General features: G+C 61.5%; 2 protein-coding genes across 2 annotated transcripts; one reads left to right on the top strand and one right to left on the bottom strand.

Moving 5' to 3' along the window:
• Positions 1-7,429: 7,429 nt before the first annotated feature.
• GPR37L1 (G protein-coupled receptor 37 like 1) lies at positions 7,430-10,481 on the top strand. Its single transcript, XM_062013691.1, has 2 exons — positions 7,430-8,196; positions 9,639-10,481. Exons 1-2 carry the CDS (start codon positions 7,504-7,506, stop codon positions 10,449-10,451), a joined length of 1,506 nt encoding a protein of 501 aa, XP_061869675.1. The 5' UTR covers positions 7,430-7,503; the 3' UTR covers positions 10,452-10,481.
• A 2,443-nt stretch (positions 10,482-12,924) lies between these two features.
• Positions 12,925-22,436, bottom strand: ARL8A (ADP ribosylation factor like GTPase 8A). Its single transcript, XM_062013707.1, has 7 exons — positions 22,212-22,436; positions 18,625-18,705; positions 17,832-17,905; positions 15,803-15,896; positions 15,132-15,199; positions 14,418-14,488; positions 12,925-14,325 (listed from the first exon to the last, which is right to left on the bottom strand). Exons 1-7 carry the CDS (start codon positions 22,332-22,334, stop codon positions 14,276-14,278), a joined length of 561 nt encoding a protein of 186 aa, XP_061869691.1. The 5' UTR covers positions 22,335-22,436; the 3' UTR covers positions 12,925-14,275.
• Between the last annotated feature and the right edge of the window lie 408 nt (positions 22,437-22,844).

Raw genomic sequence — 22,844 nt, 5'->3', positions numbered from 1 at the left:
AGGTTGTCAGGACTCTGCCACCCAAAGTCAGAAAGGTGTTTGTGATTGGGGAAAGGGGGAAGAGTGGGTACCATCAGCGGCTCAGGCTTGGAGCTGCAGTAAATGCATCTTGGAAGGCTCCTTGCTCTTCAGGGAGAAGGGTCCCCCTCTGCCTGGGCACTGCTGTTCCCACTTACTACTCCCCCAGGCTGAGGTCAGGACACCCAGGGAATCTCCTTCCCTCAGCTCTGGGTGTGTTTTGCAGTGTCCCACTACTGTGTTTGGTGTATCCCCAGTCTAGGGGCTCCAGGATCCCATGGCCTGGTGCTGGGGGAGCCCAGCTCCCTGCTGCTCACAGGGTGGGGGTGCAGGGCTGGCTCTGTGCCCAGCTGGTGCATCTGGCTCAGGGGAACAGGCAGGGAAGATTCCAGTGTGACAAGCAGGACAAGGCAGGCAGCAGAACATGTCTGTGGCCCATGTGTGAGGGACAGAGGGGTGAAGGCTCTGCCTCAGGCACAAGCCCCACATAGTCCCAAAAGGGAGATCAAGAGCTTCTCCCAGGAGACAAGGGCCCAAATCCTGGCAGAGTTGTGACATCTGCCAACCAAGTATCTGTCTTGCAGCTCCTCAGCAATCACCCAAAGCTGTGAGCAGCAGAAAGATATCCCCCACCTACAGTCAGTCACCAGGCTGCAGTTCCTGCTGCATCACCTCTGTACCCAGGAGCCAAATAGCCTCACGTCACCCATCGAGCTGCCACACCTGAGAGATGCCACTGGGATATGGCTGTGTCACCTGGTGACTCAGGGCCATTGCCTTTGGTGTGAAGCTGGAGCTCCTGAGCTGAGCTCAGGGGACAGCTGCTTGCAAAGTGCTGGCTCCTGCCTTTATTGCAGCATTGAGAGGCTCCAGCCCTCCGTGGGCTGCTGGCTTTGTGGGTCAGTGTCTCAGTGCTGAGCAACTCCCTATGTGGGACTGAGTCACAAGGAGAGAGGGGAATGCTGCATGGGGAGCCTGGGGCTTTCTCCATCACTGGAGACACGACAACTTCTCCCTGGGCAGCTGCCATAGCTGTTGCTGACAGTTCTGCCCTGCAGGAGCCTGGGATGGACAGTGCCAGCAGCCTCAGCTTGCAGCTCTGTGCTCTTGGCTGATGGCTGTGAGTGTTGGGGCAAGAGCAGCTCCATCATCAGCGGAGCCCATCTCACTCTCTGGTGTCTGTGTCCTCATGGGCATCCCCAGATGCAGGGAGTCTGCAGGATGACAAGCTTGATAGGGAGGTTTTTCCCTCCCTGCATCGTCTGTCATCCTCCAAGCATCCCAGGCAGTACCACAGCCCTGGAAAACAGCACTTCTAAGGTAAGGGCTTAGGACTTTCCCTTCCTGTACTCTGAGCCTGGGCTGTAGATACCTGCAGTGTGTGGTACTGAGTGTTTGCAGCTCTGAGACCACAGAGGGGTCATCCCCCCTCCATCTCCAGGCCAGGCCTGCCCACAGAGCATCAGCACAGTCCCAGCACCACAGTGCCCAGTGCTCTGCAGTGGGCACAGGCTCTGGCCCTGCATGGCAGAGCACAGGGAGATGCCTGGATCCTCCCAATGACATCCCACCTCCTAGGACTCTGCCATAGTCATCTCCCCCACTTCCTTGGCTGCAGCACTGAGGATCTGACCCTACCCAGCCTGTCCATGGCTCCAGCAAAGGCTCCTTTGGTTCCAGAGGCCGTGTCCATCAGGGGAGTGTCTGTCAGGGCAGGGGCACGTGCACAGCCCACCCTGCTGTCTGTGCCCTGCGACCAGGGGCCGGGCCAGGTCTCAGCAGGGCTGAGCTGGGTGGGAGCAGCACGGAGGGTCTGGCAGTTTGGGGGGGCTCAGGCACAGGGTCCTCAGCCCTCATTTGCATGTGAGCAGCGCTGGGAATTTCCCCATTGTTCCCGTCAGCCAGCAGCTGAACTTTCTGCAGCCCGACCTTCGGCCCCAGGCGGGTGCGGCGCCCGCGGCAGCTGCCAACGGTGCCCACGGGGACGGGGCTGGGCAGCCCCAGGGGGCAACGGCAAAGCCTCTGCCCACAGTGCACAAACACCACAGGCTGGAGCACAACGAGAGGATGAGATCCCCCTGCCCCCAGCATGGCCCTGGGGAGCACAGACCCCCCCCAGCACACAGGCATCCTGGGACCAATGCCCACCCTGTCCCCTTGCCCACCCTGTCCCCTTGCCCACCCTGCTGACAGCCCCAGGAAGGGGCAAGCAGTGGCACTGTCTCTGCAGTGTCTGATGGCAGATGTTGGCATGGATGGACATTTCTAGGTGTGCTCAGCACTCAACAGCATCAGGCCCCAGCCTGAGGGATGCAGGAACGTGGTCAGGATGGGGAGGATCTGTCTGAAGGGAAGGAGGAGACCAGGAGAGGCCACTCAGGAGACCAAGTGTGGAGATGGGATGGGGAAGAGGTTTCTGCACAGCATCCCTGCAGCCTGGAAACTTGTGGCCTTCCCCCTATAGTCACTCACAGTCCTTCTGGCTTCCTCAAAGCCCCAGGCTTTTGCTCCAACCCTTGCTGGGGTCGGCCAGAGCGTGGAGGGCTCCGGATGGATCCGGGGGTCGGGATGGATCCAGGGCTCGGGATGGACCCAGGGTTTGGGATGGATCCAGGGGTCAGGATGGATCCAAGGGTCAGGATGGATCCGGGTGTCGGGGCTCGGGACGGATCCGGGGGTCGGGATGGATCCGGGGCTCGGGATGGACCCGGGGCTCGGGGGTCGGGATGGACCCGGGGGTCGGGGCTCGGGATGGACCCGGGGGTCGGGGCTCGGGGCGGGTCGCGCCCGTCTCTCCTCCCGCGGGTTATTTTCCGCCGGGGCTGTCCCGCTGCCCGCGTTTCTTGCCGTGTTTCGCCGGTGCCACTCGCAGCCCTGCCAAGCTGCCTCTCCCTCTGCCGACACGAGCGGGGATGGCAGCCCCGGCACCGCTCACTCGCCACGGGCTCAGCTCCCCGAGCTCCCCCCGGACCTTCCTCCTCTCCCTCCTCCTCCTCCTTCGGGCCGTGGCTCGGATTAACCTCCGCGGCTGCGGGGGCTCCTGCTTTGGGCTGGGACAGAGTTCATTTTCTTCCCAGTAGCTGCTCCAGGGCTGGATTTTGGGTTTGCACTGCAGAGTGTTGCTTGCACAGGGATGGTTTGGGTGCTGCTGAGCAGGGCTGCGCCATCACGGCTGCTGCTGCTTGGATTTGGGGATGTGAACAAGGAGCCGGGAGGGAGAGTGGCCAGCACAGCTGAGCCCAACCAGCCCCAGGGCTGTCCCATCCCACAGGAGCCATGCCCAGTATAAACTGGGAGGGAGGGTGAATCGCTGCTGGGGTGGGCAGCGACTGCACTGGGCTTGTTCTTGGGGGCTTCTCTTAAGTACTATTATTGCATGTCCTGATGGCCTCCCAGGGCTTAGAGGAGATGCTGCCATTGTCTTCATGCAACTGTCACCCCAAACCTGAGCTCCATGCAGCTCTGAAGCCTCCAGGCACTGTGTGGGACACACACAGCAGCAGGGGAGCAGGGGGTTTGCCCCACAGCAGGGAGTAAAGGAGTTATTACTAGAAACAGAGAGAGGCAACTGAAAAAGCCTCAGCACCTCCTCCCCAAACAAAAGAAGGCAGTGGGCTGGAGGATGGTTTGTTTTCTGTGTGAAACTTCGGAGTGGTTGTGCTGTGAGTTGCATTTTTGCATTTGTGGGTCCTTGTGCACTCACAGGGAACTTGTGGGTGTCTCACCAAGTGGGCTCCAACCACGGGGCTGAGCTCAGGGCCTCTCCAAACAGCCTCTGACTGTTTCCAGAGCATTGCTTGCTCTACTCCATGGGAAAACACAGCCTTTGCCCTGAGCTGAACTCTCCTCAGCTTCTCAGTTCCTTCTCTCAGCACCCTGTGGCAAAGAGAAGCACAGCCCCTGAGCTGCTGATGCCTCAGGAGCCTGGACAGCCCTGTGGCAGCCCCAGAGAGGGAGTCCCAGGAACAGCTGCTGGCTGTGGCACGAGGAAAATCCCTCTCTCATTTTGGTTGTGTGTCCATGTCGTGCTCTAAACCTGTGACTACTGGGAAGCCACCCATGAGGAGCAGGACCAGCACCGCACAGGAGGCTGGGAAGGCCACAGGCTGTGGGTTTGCTCAGTGTGAGGTGGCTGTGGTCAGACAAGCTCTGGGGAGGAGGTGCAGGAGCAATGGATGGGAGCCACAGGCTCCAGAGCTCTTCATGGCTCCTGCATGCAGCTGCCTGGCACTCTGGTCTGCTGGGAACAGGCTGCTTCACCCCCAAACCCTCATCTTTGGGGCTGAGCCACTGCTGGAGACAGCAGCTTGTGAGATTGGTGCCATCAGGACACTGATGGGAACTCCAGACCCCATAAAGCACAGCAGCCTTCCTTTTGAGGCAGTGGGTGCAGAGAGGGGGCTGATCTCAGCAGGAAACCCCCTGGGAGCATTTCCTCTTGTTTAAGGTGGGGAATCCCTGGCCTTTGCCCACCACCCATAGCTTCAGGGCAGCTGCTGGGGCTCTGCCTTCGCTCACATCAGCCACCTCTTCACCTCTCTGCCCTCTCCTCCTCCCCAGCTCAGGGCAGGGCAAGCAGGCGTGTGCCAGCCCTGTTATTGCTTCCCTCCTGCACAGACCAGGCTGTTTGGTGGAAACAAAAGGAGCTGTTTTCCTTCTCTCATTGGGTATCTGAGCCTGGTCTGCCCTGAGTCTCTCTGGCAACAGGGGAGGTGTGAGGTGCAGGGCTGAGGGGCACCGGCGGTGGCGGCTCATCCCCCCCTGGCTGTGAAGCTGCCAGGGCAGACCCAGTGCTGCCCCATGGTTGGAGATGGCTTGTGGTAGCCCCAAAGAGCTCCTCAAAGCCAGAGGGACAGCTGAAGCCTCGGAGTAGGTTCTGCCATTTACTCTGATTTCAGAAGAGAGGTTTTTGTCAGCAGAGCAGTTGAGGCTGTGCCCCTGCTTCAGTGGCTCGGGGCCCTTTGCAGCTGGAGAGGCTCTCACCCTCCTGCAGGGCTCAGTCTTGCAGCTGCAGGTCATAGATGGGATGTGATTTTTATGCAGACTTGTTCAAAACACGGAGGGTTGAACAGAATGTCTGCAAGAGGGGATTAAGGAAGAAGCACTTCCAAGGAGATGCAAGCTCAGACACTCATCTCCTGAGAAACAGTCTCAACCCGTCTGTGAATGTGGGCTGGAGAAATGTGCAGTTCCCCAGTGGTCTCTGGGACTATTGTCTGTCCCCCAAGCCTGGGGACTGCCAGGGGTGTGTGGTGGCTGGGAGCTCAGGGGCAGAGAGGGAGGGAAGAGGAGCATCTGGGACAGTGGTTCCCGGGGTGGCAGAGCCTGGCCGAGGTCATTCCTGTGCCACCAAGGTGTCACCTTGCCCCAGTGAACTCGGCTGTTGTCTGCAGGCTGCTCCATGACACACCTGCCCGTTGTGCAACAGCCCTCCAGTGCAACTAAAAATAGCTCCTTGTCCTTCCAGGCAATGGGAGCAAGTGCCAGCACCCTGCCAGGAGCCCTCCCCGTGTGCCAAGGGCTCCCTCCTCCGAGCTGCTGTGGGCACTGAGGAAAGGCCTCTTCCTCCTCCTGTGCCCTCCTGCCCCAGGCCCTGCCTTGCCTCTGTCCCTCCCTCCTCAGCTCTCTCCCCAGGCACTGTGGTTTTCCTCAGAGCCTCCCAAAAGTGCAACAGCATCGCTCCCTGAGTCTCACTTGGGAAGCTGGTGTTTGGTGGCTGCAGTGGGTTGAGGTGTCCCAGCCGTAGCCACTGGCCCATGTAGGGGAGAGACAGAGTCCCTGAGCTCTCCAGGCTGGTGTGCATCCCCATGGGCATGTGCCCAGAGGGGACACTGCTCCCATCCCACAGTCATAGGGAGAGATAATGAGTGGGAGAACAGGAGACTGGGACAGAGGGGAGGTGATGGAAATGGAGACAAGTCATAGAGACAGGGGAGCAGGGACCTCCCTTCTGTGGAAACCCCTGGCACAAGCCTGTAGGAGAGGCAGCAACAAACCTTGAAACACCTGGGCCAGCTGGTCTGACACTCCCATGTGCTGAGGAGCATCACCTGAGGCCACTCAGGCACCTGGGCATAGGAGAGCTGCAGTGAAAGGGCTGACCTCAGCAGCCCATCCACAGCATTGAGCTGTGGGCATCTTTATCCTGGCTTGTTGTGAGGGGATGCTGAGAAGGTACTGGGAAGGTGTTGGGGGCTGCTGTGGGATGTTGGGAGCACGCTCAAAGGTGTAGGAGGGACACAGGGAAGATGTTGGGGGATGCAGGGGAGGTGTAGGGGGATGCTCAGGGGCACTGGAGGATGCAGGGGAGGTGCTGGGGGTGCAGGGGGATGCTCAGGGGTGCTGGAGGATGCAGGGGAGGTGTTGGGGGTGCAGGAGGATGCTCAGGGGCACTGGAGGATGCAGGGGAGATGTTGGGGGTGCAGGGGGATGCTCAGGGGCACTGGAGGATGCAGGGGAGGTGTTGGGGGTGCAGGGGGATGCTCAGGGGCACTGGAGGATGCAGGGGAGATGTTGGGGGTGCAGGGGGATGCTCAGGGGCACTGGAGGATGCAGGAGAGGTGTTGGGGGTGCAGGGGGTTGCTCAGGGGTGCTGGAGGATGCAGGAGAGGTGTTGGGGGTGCAGGAGGATGCTCAGGGGTGCTGGAGGACGCAGGGGAGATGTTGGGGGTGCAGGGGGATGCTCAGGGGCACTGGAGGATGCAGGGGAGGTGTTGGGGGTGCAGGGGGATGCTCAGGGGCACTGGAGGATGCAGGGGAGATGTTGGGGGTGCAGGAGGATGCTCAGGGGCACTGGAGGATGCAAGGGAGGTGTTGGGGGTGCAGGAGGATGCTCAGGGGTGCTGGAGGATGCAGGGGAGGTGTTGGGGGTGCAGGAGGATGCTCAGGGGCACTGGAGGATGCAGGGGAGGTGTTGGGGGTGCAGGGGGTTGCTCAGGGGTGCTGGGGGATGCAGGAGAGGTGTTGGGGGATGCAGGGGAGGTGTTGGGGGTGCAGGAGGATGCTCAGGGGCACTGGAGGATGCAGGAGAGGTGTTGGGGATGCAGGGGGATGCTCAGGGGTGCTGGAGGATGCAGGGGAGATGTTGGGGATGCTGGAGGATGCAGGGGAGATGTTGGGGGTGCAGGGGGATGCTCAGGGGTGCTGGAGGACACAGGAGAGGTGTTGGGGGTGCAGGAGGATGCTCAGGGGTGCTGGAGGATGCAGGGGAGATGTTGGGGGTGCAAGGGAAAGCTCAGGGGCGCTGGGGGATGCTGGATGATGCAGGGCAGCCCGGGCAGGGCTCTGGCAGCCCTCGGCAGAGCCTGGCAGGCTGCGGGCCGAGGGGCTGGCCAGCAGATGGCCCGGCCCCGCCGCTCCCCGGCGTCTCTGCCCAGAGCTCGGCCGGAGCCGGACGGAGCGGCTGCAGCTCGGACGGGCCGCCCACAGCCCCGCGGTGCCGCTGCTCGGGGCTGCTCTGCCTTCCCGCAGGCTGTGGACGGGACCATGATGCGTTCGCTGCCGCTGCTCGTCCTCCCGCTGCTGCTGCTGCTGCCGGGGGCTGCGGCCGGGAGAGCCGGGGACGAGCCGCCCGGGGACGGCGGCGCACGGCGAGCACGGGGCACGGATGGAGCGAGGGACGTGCCCGGCATCTCCCGGGCCGGTGCCGGGCTGAGGCTGCTGAGGGAGCGGCCGCGCCGGGGCACTGACGAGGACTCCAAGTCGGTGCAGCAATACGTGCCCGGCGTGCGAGTGGAGTTCCCGCGACCCTTCAACTCGGCCAACCTGCACCCAACCAGGGCGCTGCTGCCATCCAGCACCGACCCAGCCGAGCAGCGGCAGGGGGGTCCCACGGATGGGGAAGGAGCAGAGCCCCGGGTCAACCTCACCACGGCGTCCAACAAGCGTCTGCAGATGCAGAACCCGCTGTACCCGCTGAGCGAGCGCTCGTACAGCGCCTACGCCGTCATGGTGCTGGCACTCGGCGTCTTCGCCGTGGGCATCGTCGGGAACCTCTCGGTCATGTGCATCGTGTGGCACAACTACTACATGAAGAGTGCCTGGAACTCCATCCTGGCCAGCTTGGCTTTCTGGGATTTCCTCATCCTCTTCTTCTGTCTGCCCGTGGTCGTCTTCAATGAGATCACCAAGAAGAGGCTGCTGGGGGACGTGTCCTGTCGCATCGTGCCCTTCATGGAGGTAAAGGGGCTGCTCAGGGTTCTGGAGGGCTCAGGGGCTGGGTTCCTGGCTGCCCTCTTGCTCTGGGGATGGTCCATGCTGCTCGTGGCCTGGCAAAAGGGCTGTGTGCCCCAGAGACCCCTCTCGTGGGGCACAGCAAAGAGCTGAGGGATGGGCCCTTGCCTCAGCCCCAGGCTGTTCCTCAGGCTCTGCAGCCAGCACAAGGCTGACAGGGCTGGGAAGGGCCCGGGAGACTCTCCTTTGTCCAGCCAACATGGGCACCTCTGCCTGTCCCTGTCCCACAGATCTTTGCCTGTCCTCAAGCCTCATGAGTGACGTGTTGGCCACGTTCAGGGTGAGCTGGGCACTGATGAGGAGGCCACAGGGACTGTGGTGATGGAGGAAGGCAGAATGAGCAAAACCACCCCAGATGTCAGGATTTCTGCCCTTGCATTGAGCACAAACCCTCCCTGAGGGTGTCTCCCATCCTACAGGGTGTCTGGGCTCAGGCTGCTGCCCTCCATGCCCAACAGACCCAGCCTGTGCCCTGTCTGTGGCTCCACAGTGTCCCCAAACCCTGCTGGGTTGTGTGGGAGCGCTGACACCCCTTGGCACCTGTGCCCAGGCCAGCGCTGCCCTCTCGGGGCTGTCACCCTCCTGGGTTGGGACCTGTCCTTCGGTCATCACCAGACCTGTCTGTGCCCAGGGCTGCAACCTGCACATCATGCAGAGCCCTGGGAGATTTCCTGAGTGCTGGGAAGTTCCTTCAGCACAAGGTGACGTTTGGTGGCCTCACGAGGCCAGGAACGGCCCCAGGGCTGGGGGCCACCAGCATGTGACTCTGGCATCTCCCCAGCCAAGGGCTGTGGGACGTTGGCTCCGAGCAAAGCTGCAGCTCTGAGGTTGGGAGTGTGAATGCTGATCCTGACCCTCGGTGCCTTGCCAGCCCTCCCAGGGCCACAGCGAGTCCTCTGCCTCCTTTGGCCTCTTCCCTTTGGCAGACAGGATGTTTTTCCTGCCACTCTCAATGCAGCGGAAATTGCCCCAAGCTGCTTTGTGACAACGGCCCCTTCAGCTGCACTGGGCTGTGCAGGGATGAGCCAGGCTGGGGCAGCTGCGGGGGCCTGGGCACCCTGGGAAGGGGCTGGTTGGTGTGGTGGTCCCTGCTTTTCCTCTCCAAGAGCCATCCAGAAGAGAGGAGGGGCCTGAGGGATAATCTTGCTCTTCCCACCCTGGCTTGGTGGACAGACAAACACCCAGCAAAGCTGCAGGAAAGGGAGCTGGGCTGACACAAACGGGCCAAGGGACCTTTCAGGAGCCACAGAAGAGGGGCTGAGCCATGGGATGCAGCCACAGGCTGGGACCCACCTTCCCTACAGCTTCAAAGGGTCTCAGGCTGAGGCTTGGCCACCAGCCTGGTGAAACGAAGCAAGACCCCACTTGTTCTCCCTCCCCCTGCCCAGGTGTCATCGCTGGGAGTCACCACCTTCAGCCTCTGCGCGCTGGGCATCGACAGGTTCCACGCAGCCACCAGCCCCCAGCCCAGCGGCCGGCCCATCGAGCGCTGCCAGTCCATCATCGCCAAGCTGGCCGTCATCTGGGTGGGCTCCACCACTCTGGCAGTGCCCGAGCTGCTGCTGTGGCAACTGGCACAGGACACGTCCCCAGCGTCCGGGCTGGCAACAGAGTTCTGCACCATGAAACCTTCAGCCAACCTCCCCGAGTCCATCTACTCCCTGGTGCTCACCTACCAGAACGCTCGCATGTGGTGGTACTTCGGCTGCTACTTCTGCCTGCCCGTGCTCTTCACCGTGAGCTGCCAGCTGGTGACCCGCAGGATCCGCGGCCCCGCCAAGCAGCCCGAGTGCCGCGGCACGAAGCACAGCCAGAGCGAGGGACACCTCAACTGCACCATCATCGGCCTCACCGTCATCTACGCCCTGTGCACCACCCCCGAGAACGTCTGCAACGTCGTGGTGGCCTACATGTCCCCCGAGGTGGCCAAGCACACCTTGGACCTCCTCAACCTCATCAACCAGTTCTTCTTGTTCTTCAAGTGCTCCGTCACCCCCGTGCTGCTGCTGTGTCTCTGCAGGCCCCTGGGCCAGGCCTTCATGGACTGCTGCTGCTGCTGCTGCGAGGGCTGCGGCCCAGACGCCGCCTCCAGCGAGGGCAGCGCCGACGGCAAGCTCAAGACCGAGATGTCTTCCTCCATCTTCTTCGACAAGCCCCGGGAATCGCCCCCTCCCCTGCTGGCGCTCGGCACGCCGTGCTAAGAGCCGCCCAGGAGCCGTAGAGATCGTTCCAGCACCTCCTCCCAAGACCAAGCGTCGTTTTGCTGTTAGTGTCCGTGTGTGGACGTGGAGCAATCCAAGAGACGGCTCAGGGGGCTGTGCCACGGGCTTCAAACCCCACCTTGGGAAAGTGGGGCTTGAAAGCCCAGTCCCTGTGGTTATGTTGGTAACCTTCTGGCTTGTGTGTGAAGGCCAACGAGGCCACCAGCGGCCTCCCGGCCCGGCCAGGCGCAGAGATGCTGCTCTGCACGTGGAGTTGTGGCTGCCGGGGGGGGTTTCATGCTGGAACCGTGGAGAGAGGCCGTTGCAAACACAAAGCACCCTGGTCCTGCCCCGGCCCCCTCCTGCCACCCCCCTGCAGTAGCAGAAGGTCCCAGTGAGCGTGTGCCAGCGGATCCAAGCCCTGTAAGAGCTCAATAAACCAGTACCGTAGAGCACGTGGTGCGTGCGGCCGCGCCGAGCAGAGCCCGGGGGGACGGTGCTGAGGGCTCACACGGCTCTGCCCCAAAGCCCCAGGGCTCTGGGGTGGGCATGAGGGCAGGAGAGTGGCTGGGCCAGCTCAGCCAGCATCTGAGGGAGATGGGAGAGATCCCTCTAGACCTTCTGTGCCCTCTGGGTGCTGCTGAGCCAGCTGGTGCCAGACCAAACCCAGGAGAGTCCCTCCAAAGCAGGGGGTTTGTAGGACTTGAACTGGTCAGGGGAGGTTGAGGCTGGAGCTGAGGCAGAACTGTTTCCCTGAGGGGGTTGGCAGCCCCTGTGCCAGGCTGCCCAGGGAGCTGGGGGAGTGCCCAGCCCTGGAGATATTGAGAAGATGCAGAGATGAGGTGCTGAGGGCCAGGGGTTAGTTTAGTGATGGGCTTGGCAGGGTGAGGTTAGTGGTTGGATTTCATCTTAAAGGTCTCTCCCAGGTGTAATGGTTCTATGGGGCACGTGGGGCTTTTGGGGAGCTGCTGGGATGAGAATGGCTCACCAGAACAGCCCCCTGGGACTCCTTCCTTCACCTACCCACTGCTGGGGTGAGAGTGGCTCATCAGAACAGCCCCCTGGGGCTCCTTCCCTCACCCACCCACTGCTGGGGTGAGAGTGGCTCATCAGAACAGCCCCCTGGGGCTCCTTCCCTCACCCACCCACTGCTGGGGTGAGAGTGGCTCATCAGAACAGCCCCCTGGGGCTCCTTCCTTCACCTACCCACTGCTGGGGTGAGAGTGGCTCATCAGAACAGCCCCCTGGGACTCCTTCCTTCACCTACCCACTGCTGGGGTGAGAGTGGCTCACCAGAACAGCCCCCTGGGACTCCTTCCTTCACCTACCCACTGCTGGGGTGAGAGTGGCTCATCAGAACAGCCCCCTGGGGCTCCTTCCTTCACCCACCCACTGCTGGGGTGAGAGTGGCTCACCAGAACAGCCCCTGGGGCTCCCTCCCTCACCCACCCATCCATCCCAGGCTGAGGGCTCCGTGGCAGCAGCGTTTCCCAGGGGCAGCCCCTGCCCCCAGAAGCGTGGGGAGCAGGGGGATGATGCCCAGGGCACTCTACCCATGCCAGCCCCACGTCCCCCAGAGCTGTGAGAGCTCCTTGTCCCACCACTGGCACCCAGCCAGCCCCGAAATGCCGCGGCGAGGGAGCCGGTTGCTGGGGCTGAGTGAATGGAGGGGCTGAGTGAGGCCTTTGTGCGCCCCGCCACCGACACCCACGGCTCCGACACCCGTTGCCAGGGAAACAAAAAGCTCCAGTTTTCTTCTGAGAGCACAGAACTGGAGGGTTTTTATCCTTTCCTTTCCCCCCTCCCCACCACCCTCCTCCTCTCCCAGGCAGTGCTGGGCCCTGCAGCGCGAGGAAGGGTCTCACTCTGCCCCAGGGAGGGGAGGGGGAGCAGAGCCCTGGCTGCTGCTGGGGCTGCTGCCCCCCCCAAGGGGTGCTGGGAGGGGAAGGGAGAGGGGGGAAGCTCATGTGCTGGGTCTGTGCTGCTCAGTCCTGAGCCCTAGCCAAGGGTGAACAATGCTGAGCTTGTTGCTGTGGCCCCGATGCGTGGGGAGAGGGGGGAGAGCGGGAGGGGGGCAGGGAGGGGCACAGGCAGCACCATGGACACAGGCTGAGCCTGAGGGGCAGAGGAGGGGGAGACAGGGCAGGAGGGTCCCCCCTAGCTCTGGCCACAGCCCCAGGAGGAGGCTGGAGAGGGGCAGGAGCCCAACAACTGCTGCAAACCAGCAAGGGAGTGTGACCCCTGCAGGACACAGGCTGAGGAAGGTCTGGCAGCAGCCACAGCCAGACACCCTGCACATCCCACCCCCAGACACGTGTCCAGAAACATCAGAGATGGCTCAGGCAACCCTCAGGTGAGCAGGGAGCATGGGGGTGTCCCAGAGCTGCTGACCCCTGGGGACAGGGATGCAGGGACCCCTGTGAGGCTCAGCCCTGGGGGGCAGTGAGGAAGGCCAGTGGCTGTAACCACACCCCCAACGCAAAATTGGTCATTTATTATTATTAGGAGGCAAAAAAATTGTACAGTTACAAGAATCATTTCCCAACAGAGGTCAAATCTGAGCCAAAATAGCTCTTAAAAAAAAAAAGGGGGGGGGGGGGGTTGGGGTGGGGAGTTACAACACTTTACAAGTCATTAAATTAAAAACCAAACAAAAAGAAAGGAAAAGGAAACCTCTCTTTGTGCAATTCTGCAAAGACAAGAACAGAAGAGACAGCCCCATCCTCACCACCCTGGAGCTGGGCAGAGGAAGGGGCTGTGAGAGGGGCCCTGCAGCCCTGGGCCACCCCCACCCTCCCACAGCCCCCCTCCAGCCCAGCATGTCCCCCCCAAGCTGTCCCCAACCCACCTGCAGTGGCCCAACACCTCATCCTGACCCCCTAAAACTTCCTCTTTCTCCACCTGCAGCCAAGGCCCCAGCTGTGCCCCCCTGCCCTGCTGGGTGCCCCCAACCCAGTGTGGGACAGGGCATGGGGCACCCCCAGCTCTGTGGGCACATCACCCTCTGTGATGCCCACAGCTGGGGCAGGGCCAGCAGCCCCCAGCCTGGCACAGCTGATGCCTTTGGGGATGTGTGTGGGCGTCCCCTGGGGCAGGGGAGGGGAGACAGGAGCCATCTGGCACAGCTGGCACCCCCCCTGCACCAGCACCAGCCCCTGGGCTGGCCACAGGAGCAGGCAGTGGGGCAGGATTGGGCCCTGCATGGGGGTAGATGTGGGGCAGCAGTGGGGGGAGCTGAGGGCAGCGGGTCTTGGCTATTCCCCGTGCCCTTGCAGGGTGAGGAGTGGCATCAGCTCCCCCAGCCCAGGACAGGGTGGGCATGCTCCTGAGCCCTCAGGGGGCTCCCAGTCTAGGAGGGGGCAGCCAGGACACGCAGGGAAGGACCAGAGAGAGTCCCAGGGGACCTGCCCACGGCTTGGCACAGCCCCCAGCCCTAGGGAGCTGCCCTCTGCCCTCCCCCTCCTGCCTGGCCTCCCCTCCCCCTCCCCAGGGCCCTGCTCAGGGACAGTGCCATTGCTTAAATTAAAAAATTAAAATATATATACATATATATATATAGTGTGTGTACACAGACAACAACAGACCAGTGCCAAGGGGGAGGGAGAGACAGAGAGGAGCAGAGAGGAGAGGAGAGAAGGGCAGGAGGACATTTTCTTTACAATAAAAACAAGGGCTCCACCTCAAGGTGAGGGGAGTCTGGGGGCCCCTAAAAATACCCATCTAGAGAGAGAGAGAGAGAGAGAGCTGAGGGACAGAGCAGGAGAGAGGAGGGGCACGGGCTTGGACATGGCATCTTCCCGATCTGAGCCGTGGCACGTGGGATCTCAGCTCCTCCTGGACTTTGAGTGCTGGATAAGCCACTGTAGGGTGATGTCTGGGAAGGGAAAGGGACACTTGCAGGCTCTCCCTCAGGCTGCTGCCAGGGAGCAGGGGCTGCCCCCACCCCCCAGCCCTGCAGGTACTCACCAATGTTGTCCTTTTCTTTGCAGGAGATGGAATAGCAACAGATCTCTCGGTCCTGGATGGCTGAGAGGTTCCTGTGGGGGAGGAGCGAGGTCTGGCTGCAGAGCCCTGGGGTGATGCCTCTGGGCAGCCTTTTGAGGGGTCCCCGTGGACCTCAGCCCTGAGATGGGGGACCCTTTGTAGGGAAAACACCTCCCCAGGCTCCCAGGGAGCTGTGTGTGGGTTGGGTGAGGACACCAGCACAGCCAGCCCAGGACTGATGGCACAGCCTGTGGGGCTCTGGGATGAGGCAAGAGAGCCCTGGCCCCAAAGGAAGCCTGGCCACAAAGCCACACACCCCCTCCCCAAGCCTCAGCTGCACAGCCCTGGAGGGAGTGGGGCAGAGAGGGGGTGGGTGATGGTGATGGGCAGCACCAGTGCTGGGCCAGGCCCCAACGCCACCATGTGGCACATGGCCCTGGCACTGCTGGTTATAGCTCCCAGCTCCCTGGCACTGCTGGCTACAGCTTCCTGGCACTGCTGGCTATAGCTGCCAGCTCCCTTGGCACTACTGGCTATGGCTCCCAGCTCCTCTGCAAGCAGAGATGTCCCCTCCACCTGCTGCCACCTCAGGCCATCCCCAGGCACATCCCCTCACCCAAGGTGCCTGCACTGGTGGGGGACACACAAGAGCAGGGAAGGAGTGTCACTGTGCCACAGCCCCAGCAGCACACTTACATCTTCTCAATGAGCTCCTTCTCGTCCAAGGCACCGGGCAGGTCCCGCTTGTTCCCCAGGACGAGCACCTGCAGGGTGGGACAGGGGACACCTCAAGCTCCTGCCATAGGAACCTGCCTATGTGACACCCTGGCCCCTTCTGGGAATGCCCAGTCACAGAAAACACATCAGAAGGCAATCAGAAGGCAGAGCACTTCAATTAACAACCTTAATTAGCCTGTACACAGCATCACCCGTGTACTCTGCAGTCCCAGTACAAAGCTGGCCCCACAGCACACCCTCCCTGAAGGGCACCAGCATCTGTCCTGCCATCCAGGATGGGCTCCCAGGAGAATCTTGCTGCTTTTGAGCCAAGAAGTCAAGTGACATGGCTAAAGCTGATGTCCCCACGAGGCAGGGAGGTGTGGGTGCTGTGCAGAACCTGCTCTTTGCAGGCAGCCCAATGGCTGGCTGCACCACCCACTGATTCTCCTTATTCCAAGGGAGGGGTTTCTGGTTTCTACAGCTCCCTCCCCTGCTGGTTGGGCCACATCTGGGCTAGAAAACATCATTACCCCAGCTCCTACAGGAATGCAGCATGGAAGGATCCCCCCCAAAGAAGGAGATCTCCCCACATCTGCTCTGCAAGGTGAAGCCCTGGCAGGGGCACGAGGGGCTGGGTGAGAGCTCACCGGGATGCCCTGGAGCTGAGGCTTGTCGAGCAGGTTGTGCAGTTCATTCTTGGAGGCCTCAATCTTCTCCTGGTCAGCAGCATCCACCATGTACCTGCAGAGGCAGGAACAGCCCTGAGTGCAGGTGCTGAGGCCTCCACACCCTGGTGCTGAGCTCTGTGATTCCCCCAGGCCTTGCTCACCCCCCCATGGTGATGGAGAATGGGATCCTACCCCCAGGACCCCTCTTCCCAAGGAAGGTGGTGGGGCTGAGAGCCCAGGGGAGTGACTCCCAGGGGAGTGGGGGACCTCCCTGTCCCCATCCCCACAGGAGTCCCCCCCATTGCCTGCAGGGACAGGGTGGGTGAGGGAGGCCCAGGTACCACCCAGGCAGAATGAGCTGCAGGACACTGCAGAGGCTGAGGGGATGGAACATGTGTGTGAGGAGGAAAGGCTGCAGGACCTGGGGCTGTTCAGCCTGCAGAAGAGAAGGCTGAGGGGAGACCTCAGCAACACCTAAAAGGTGGGTGTCAGGAGGATGGGGCCACACTTTATTTTGTGGTGTCCAGTGACAGGACAAGGGGTGATGGGCACAAGCTGGAACACAAACAGTTCCACTTAAACACAAGGAAAAGCTTCTTTGGTGCTGAGGGGAGGGAGCCCTGGCCCAGGCTGCCCAGGGAGGGTGTGGAGGCTCCTTCTCAAGAGGTTTCCAAATCCACCTGGACACGTTCCTGTGCCCCCTGAGCCAGGAGAACCTGCTTTAGCAGGGGTTGGGCTGGAGCAGCTCTGCAGGGCCCTTCCAAACCCCACCATTCTGGGACTCTTTGACAGGCTGTCCTCAGGTGAGGCTCATCTGCATGTGGCAGCTCCTCATGGGGACACCCAGAAGAGAGGACAAGAGGGGATGTTGGTGGAGAAGAGAAGATGATGTCAATCCAAGATGAAGAAGGACCTGCTCCTCCTGGTGATGGGAGCAGTCTGGGGCATGGGGCCTGGAGCACAGGGCAGGAGCAGCCAGCAGTCAGCAAGGCTCACTCTGAGCAGACAGGGCAGATGTGGGGAAGGATTTAGCTCTGAGGGGCAGCCACTCAGCCTGCAGAGGATATGGGGAGAGGAACTGACAAAAGCAGCTTTTATTTTACAGATCAAGAAGCTGGGAGAGAAGTGAGAAACATCATCAGGCCTTGTGAAGCCTATTAAAAACAGGAAAAGAGCTTTTAGCTATTGAAGTGCTGAACACAGGAAGATGTGATTGGCTGTGCCCAGAGGGAAAACCACCAGGCACTGCTCAAGAGCTGGGAGGGCTGAAGGCAGGAGAAAAGGGCTGTGAGGCAGCTCAGGGCTGGAGTGGCCTGGGGGAGCACAGGTCCTTTCTTTTCCTCTCAACTGGACAGGTCACTTTGGAAAGATTATGAAGTGATGGAAGGAAGAGGTAATAGGAGTAAAAGAGTCACTTCCAGCAAAACTGACTGTAGCAAAGTGTCAAGGACATGTCTTGGTGTGCTGACAACCAGCAAGGGCAGGACCAGACACTGCTGGCCCAACGAGCAGGACAAGCAGCCCCTCACTCCTCCTCACCTGCCAGAACTACAGTTGGGAAGCACAGTAGAGAAACTCAGCCCTCCAAGACCCCAAGGTATGGCTGATAGGGTTCAAGAAACCTCAGTGTGGTCTCCCAGGGCAAATACTGGGGCAGGCAGCTTGTTCCCCAGGAGCATTCTCTTGTCTGGAGAAGAGGAGGCTGAGGGGAGACAGAAGCACTCTCTAAAGCTCCCTACCAGGAGACTGGTGAGGTAGGGATCAGTCTCTTCTTCACAGTAATGACTGATAGGATGAAAGGAAACAGGCTGCAGCTGCCCCAGGGGAGGCTGAGGCTGGAGCTGAGGCAGAACTGTTTCCCTGAGAGGGGTGTGAGCCCCTGTGCCAGGCTGCCCAGGGAGCTGGGGCAGTGCCCAGCCCTGGAGGGATCCCAAAGGTGTGGAGCTGAGGTGCTGAGGCTGTGGGTGAGTGCTGGGCTGGGCAGGGTGAGGCTCCCTGAGATACTCACACGATGGCACTCACTCCACGGCAGTATCGCTCCCACATGCTGCGGAACCGCGGCTGCCCGCCGATGTCCCAGAGCTGTGCAGGGAAAAGGCAGCATGACCCCACCATCCTGCCCCTCACCCCATCATCCTGCCCCTCACCCCACCACCCTGCCCATGACCCTTCCCCATGCAGCCACCTGGGCACACACCAAACACACCCCCATCCCCTCCTCTTTGGCCCAAACCTAACGAGGAGGTCCCCAGCTCCATAAAGGAAGGAGCCACTGCAGGAAGGGCAGCTGGAGGGTGCTGAACACCTCTTGCCATGTGTCTCTGCCCCAAACCAGGGTGCTCCTCCCAATGCCCACTGCACCTCCTGGCCTTCTGCTGGTGCATTTACCATTGCAGAACATCCAGCACACTCCCTGAAGTGTTTCTGCAGCAGGCAGACATCTCCAGTCAAGCCTGTCCCACTATTATCTCCCAGTCTAACATGAGGCTCCTGAAATACCCAGACGTGGTAGAAGGCTCCTTTCCCACCATCAGCAAGGTGACCACGTCCATGATTCCCCCCCAGCAAGCCAGAGCTGTATGAAAACCTCCAGCTTAGCAGCCTGGACTGGTTCATACTGCAGAGATCTGAATCTTCTACATCCATTCCCACCACCTCCTCTGGTGGGAGCCTAACAGGGCAGATCTTCCCAGCTGCAGCTGGCACTGGCCTCCTCCCACCTCCACTAGAATGTTTCCCCATCTCCCTTCACCCACCTTTCATCCCAAGAGCCCCCAGCAGTGGCAACACCTGCACTTTACCTTGATAGTAACGTTCCCCTTGGTGATCTTCCTCATGTTAAAGCCCACTGTTGGGATCATGTCTTCGTTGAACTGTCCTGACTGCAAAGAACAAGGTGGAGCAGCATTAGGAGGCCTGGAAGCCCCTCCAGCCTGCCTAGAAACAATCCCAGACACTTCCAGCCTCAGCAGCCAAAGCTGGTCCACAGCAGCAGAAAGATTAGAGCCCAGCAGACCCAAGAGCTGCAGGATGGAGACACAGCCCTGCAGCCAGCCCAGCCCAAAGCCTCTGTGGGAGGAGGCTGAGACCTTCACCCACTGCAGGGACCTCAGGTCAGTCATGTTGGGCCCAAACTCCCCCTGCCAAACCTGCTGGCAGCCCTGCAAGGACCCCCATGAGCTGCAGGCTGTGGGCTGGGCCTCCTGCCCATGGCAGCCACCCCCTGCACAGGCTCCTCAGCTGCCAGCCCTGGGGGCCCTGACACGTTTCCTACTTTGGATCATTTATGGCCCAGGCTGACTTCTGCTTTCCTGCAAGGCTGCTGCTGCCTGCATGGGTCATCCAGGCCCTGTGCATGAGCCAGGGGGATGGGATGGGATGGCACTGCTCTGCTCAAGCTCACCCCACCTTCCAGTTTGCTGCTCAAACCCCAGAGCTGCACCACAGCCCCAGGCTGAGCAGCACAGGGGGATGTTCTGGGTGGCCCCAGCAGTGTGGGACTCAAACCAGGTTCATCTTCTTTGCTTTCCAAATGCATCCCTGTGCCAGGCTCTGCTGGGGAAGCCAAGAGGGAAGAGGGTTTGCTAACTGGGATAACACAGTGCTGAGGCTTTTGGCCATGGCTGAACTCACCCCAGCAGCTCTCCACTGACTTAAAATCTTGCTTTCTCTAGCACTCTTCCAGGTTTTCTTTCAGATAACACAAAGCCCAAAAGGGAAGGCAATTCATGCCATTTCCAGAGAAGCAGAATCTTGGGCCTGGTTGAACCAATGGCTCCTCCAGCCCCACTGTGTCAGCCAGGCCTCAGGGTTTTCCTGACCTCTTCCAAAAGTTCTGCAACCTGCACCACTTCCCTGTTTCATTTCCCTTTTGCCTTCTCGAGCAAAGCCCAGGGCAGCCAGAAACCACACTGGGGGCTGGCAGGGAAGGGCAGGGGGAGAGGAGGGGAAGCAGGTAGGAATCCCTCTACCATCAGCCAACATGGAGAGTGTTTCTTGTGGTTCAACACACAACTGGGGTTTATGGGACAGGTTTTAAGGCATTTATCAAGCTCTGACCAGCAATTACTAAAGGGCTCTTGGAAGCTGCAGGCAACTCCATCCATGGGAAGTGCTGGCTGTGTATAAGACACCCAGATGTGGCTCATGGGTGATGGTGGCTCTTCTTCCAGGAACAAGATGGGCTGCAGCAGTCAGAGAGGAACCTCATGAGGTTCAAGGGCAAGTGCAGAGTCCTGAAGCTGAGGAGGAACAGTCTCCTGCACCTGCACCAGGCTGGGGTGACCTGGTGTTGGAGAGCAGCTCTGGGAGAGGCACCTGGGAGTGCAGATAAACACGAGCCAGCAATGTGCCCTCATGGGCAAGGCCAATGGCATCCTGGGGGCATCAAGAAGAGTGTGGGCAGCAGGTCAAGGTCCCACCACATCTCAGGCAGAGGCAAAGGCTGGTGGCTGAGGAGTTAACAGAGTGCTGATACATCCATACAGGACCTCTGAGGTGAGGGGACAAGAGGCCTCCCATGCAGTTCCTGTTGAGCTGGAATGTTCCCTGTGTGACCTTCTTCAGCTGACCCTGACAAGTCCTGATTTACAGGATGTTTTCTCCAAGGCTGGTGCCTCTTTTTCTGTCTACACCTGCCCCAAAATCTCAACTTTCCAAACACCTTCACAGACAGAGGCCAAACTACAGCAGACTGAGCTCCTTGCTCAGCACCACCCTGCAAGGGGTTGTAACAGCTCCTGATGCACCAGCAGACCATGGAGGGCTTCCCTCCAGAGCTGCCAACATTCCTGGATGTCACTTGTCCCTGCACCAGCAACACCAGCCAAGTGGAAAGTGTCTTGGTGTGTGGGTCTTGCAGGTGGAATCTTGCACACAGCAAAACTGCCAGGTATGACTGCACAGAAGCCCACACTGAGCAGGCAGGGCTGGGAGAGGAGAAGACACAAGGGGAAAGGGGGGTCAGGCTGGCAAAAGAGCCTTTGCAAGGGGATGAGAAGCATCCCCAGTGACTTCCAGCCCTGTGCAGACAAAACAGCCCAAGGAGTTTGGGATAAAGCTCCATCACCCTGATCTGGTGACTTAAAAAGGTGCCACGTGCTGCCAGGAGCAGCCCATGCATGGCACTGCCACACTCCACCCTGACATGGCACTGCCAAAAGGGCCCATTAAACATACAAAGTCACCCCCCAAAAAGGGCTGGTGCTCACTGTCCCAGAGCCACAAAGCTCTGGTGCCCTGAGACTGGAGTGAGTCTGCTGGGAGAACCAGCTCTGAGCACCTTGTGGTGAGAGCAGCTCCAGAGCAGGAGCATCGTTATCTCAGAGGTGAGAAGCCTCCCTCTACCCCTGGGCACTTCAGCAAAGCCACTTTTGTCCCTGCAGCACCAAGGCAAACTTGATGAGCAGAGTCATGGTGCAAGGAAGTCTCCAATTCAGGAAAATCACCTTTGACAGCCCAGCAGCTTCCAGCGCCCGGAGCACAAATAACTCGCTTGGCTTTGGAGCTGAGGCAACGTGCAGGGGCGAGGCAGGTTATGGGGGAACTGGGACAGCTGCAGCATCCACATCCACCTCTCTCCATCCACTCCCCCAGGGACTGACAGCCCCAACCTGCCCGGCCGGGATGCACCCGCCAGCAGCTCCTGCCTCGTGGTGTCAGGAGAACAGCCCAAAAAGCAAGAGGAGAGACTCTGAGGAGCACCCCCGGGGCTGAAACCACACCCCGGGCCTGGGGATGCAGGGCCATGGGCTGCAGGGACCCCGTGGCTGGCGGCTCCCCGGAGGTGACACCCCCCGAGATGTCACTGTTGGGGGGTTGCTGGAGGAGGATGGGACGGAGCTCGCAAGCCAGTGGCCCCGAGCCCGCCGGGTGCCCGTGAGGCCTCACCCCGCGTCCCTCCCGGCGCAGGGCCCGCCATGACAAAGCGCTGCCGCCACGGGCACGAAGGCAGCAGCAGCCCCCGGCCCGGGGGGATGCCGAGCCCTGCCCCGGCCCCGGCGGCTGCGGCTCCCCCCACACCCCGGGACGCCCCGTCTGCAGCGGGGATGGAGGGGGAGGGGGTGGGGCAAAGGCCGGGGGCTGCCCGGGGAGCGCGGGGTCCGCTCCTCCCGCTCCCCAAACGCATCCCGGGGCTGCGGAGCGACGGGGCGGGAGCGTGAGGCGGCGGGGGGGCGATGACGGGGGTGCAAGATGGATGCGACGGAGGCTGCGAGACTCGGGAGCGACGGGGCGCGGCCACCGCGAGCGCGGGCGGCGGGGGAAGGGGCGCGGGGCCCCGGGGGCGCACGGCCCGGCCCGGCCCCGCCGCAGCGGCAGCGCCGGAGCCCCGGGGGGTGCCGGAGGGGAGGGGGGGAGCGGGGCGGGCGGGGAGCGGCCCGGCGCTCACCGCGATCACGTTGACGAAGGTGGTCTTGCCCGAGTACTGCAGCCCCACCAGGGTCAGCTCCATCTCCTCCTTCCAGAAGAGAGCCCGGAACCAGTCCAGCAGCTTGTTGAAAAGCGCCAGCATCGTGCCGGGCCGGGCCGGGCCGCGCCGAGCGGGGCCGGGGCGAGCCGTGCGGGGCCGGGCTGAGCCGAGCCGAGCGGGACCGAGCCGAGCCGAGCCGATCGGGGCCGAGCCGCCGCCGCCGCCGCCGCCGCCGCCCCGGTATTGTCCGCACGCCGCACCGCCCCCCGCTGCCGTCCCTGCCGCACCGCCGCGCGCCGCCGCGCGCCCGCCCCGCCGCCGCTGCCGCCCCCTGCCGCGGGGGAGGACCCGCCGCAACGGCCAGCGCGGCTCCGCCACGGGGCGCCTGCACCCTGCACCTCCTGCACCTCCTGCACCCTGCACCTCCTGCACCCTGCACCTCCTGCACCTCCTGCACCCTGCACCTCCTGCACCCTGCATCTCGTACACCTGTACCCTGCACCCCTAAACCCAGCACCCTGCACCTCCTGCACCTCCTGCACCCTGCACCTCCTGCACCCTGCATCTCGTACACCTGCACCCTGCACCTCCTGCACCCCTAAACTCTACACC

This window comes from Colius striatus, chromosome 22 (genome assembly GCF_028858725.1).
Source record: "Colius striatus isolate bColStr4 chromosome 22, bColStr4.1.hap1, whole genome shotgun sequence".
NCBI classification, from domain to species: Eukaryota; Metazoa; Chordata; class Aves; order Coliiformes; family Coliidae; genus Colius; species Colius striatus.
The sequence above is the reverse complement of the archived record's forward strand: the minus strand, read 5'-3'. Positions and strand labels throughout refer to the sequence as shown.

What these genes read in the sequence shown, in the direction of transcription:
- GPR37L1 (XM_062013691.1), top strand. Translation starts at nt 7,504, where the DNA reads ATGATGCGTTCGCTGCCGCTGCTCGTCCTCCCGCTGCTGCTGCTGCTG. An exon ending in GCATCGTGCCCTTCATGGAG is followed by an intron (nt 8,197 to 9,638) that starts GTAAAGGGGCTG and finishes CCCCCTGCCCAG; the next exon opens with GTGTCATCGCTGGGAGTCAC.
- ARL8A (XM_062013707.1), bottom strand. Translation starts at nt 22,334, where the DNA reads ATGCTGGCGCTTTTCAACAAGCTGCTGGACTGGTTCCGGGCTCTCTTC. An exon ending in CCTTCGTCAACGTGATCGCG is followed by an intron (nt 18,706 to 22,211) that starts GTGAGCGCCGGG and finishes TGTTCTTTGCAG; the next exon opens with TCAGGACAGTTCAACGAAGA. An exon ending in CAAAGAAAAGGACAACATTG is followed by an intron (nt 14,326 to 14,417) that starts GTGAGTACCTGC and finishes TTCCCTTCCCAG; the next exon opens with ACATCACCCTACAGTGGCTT.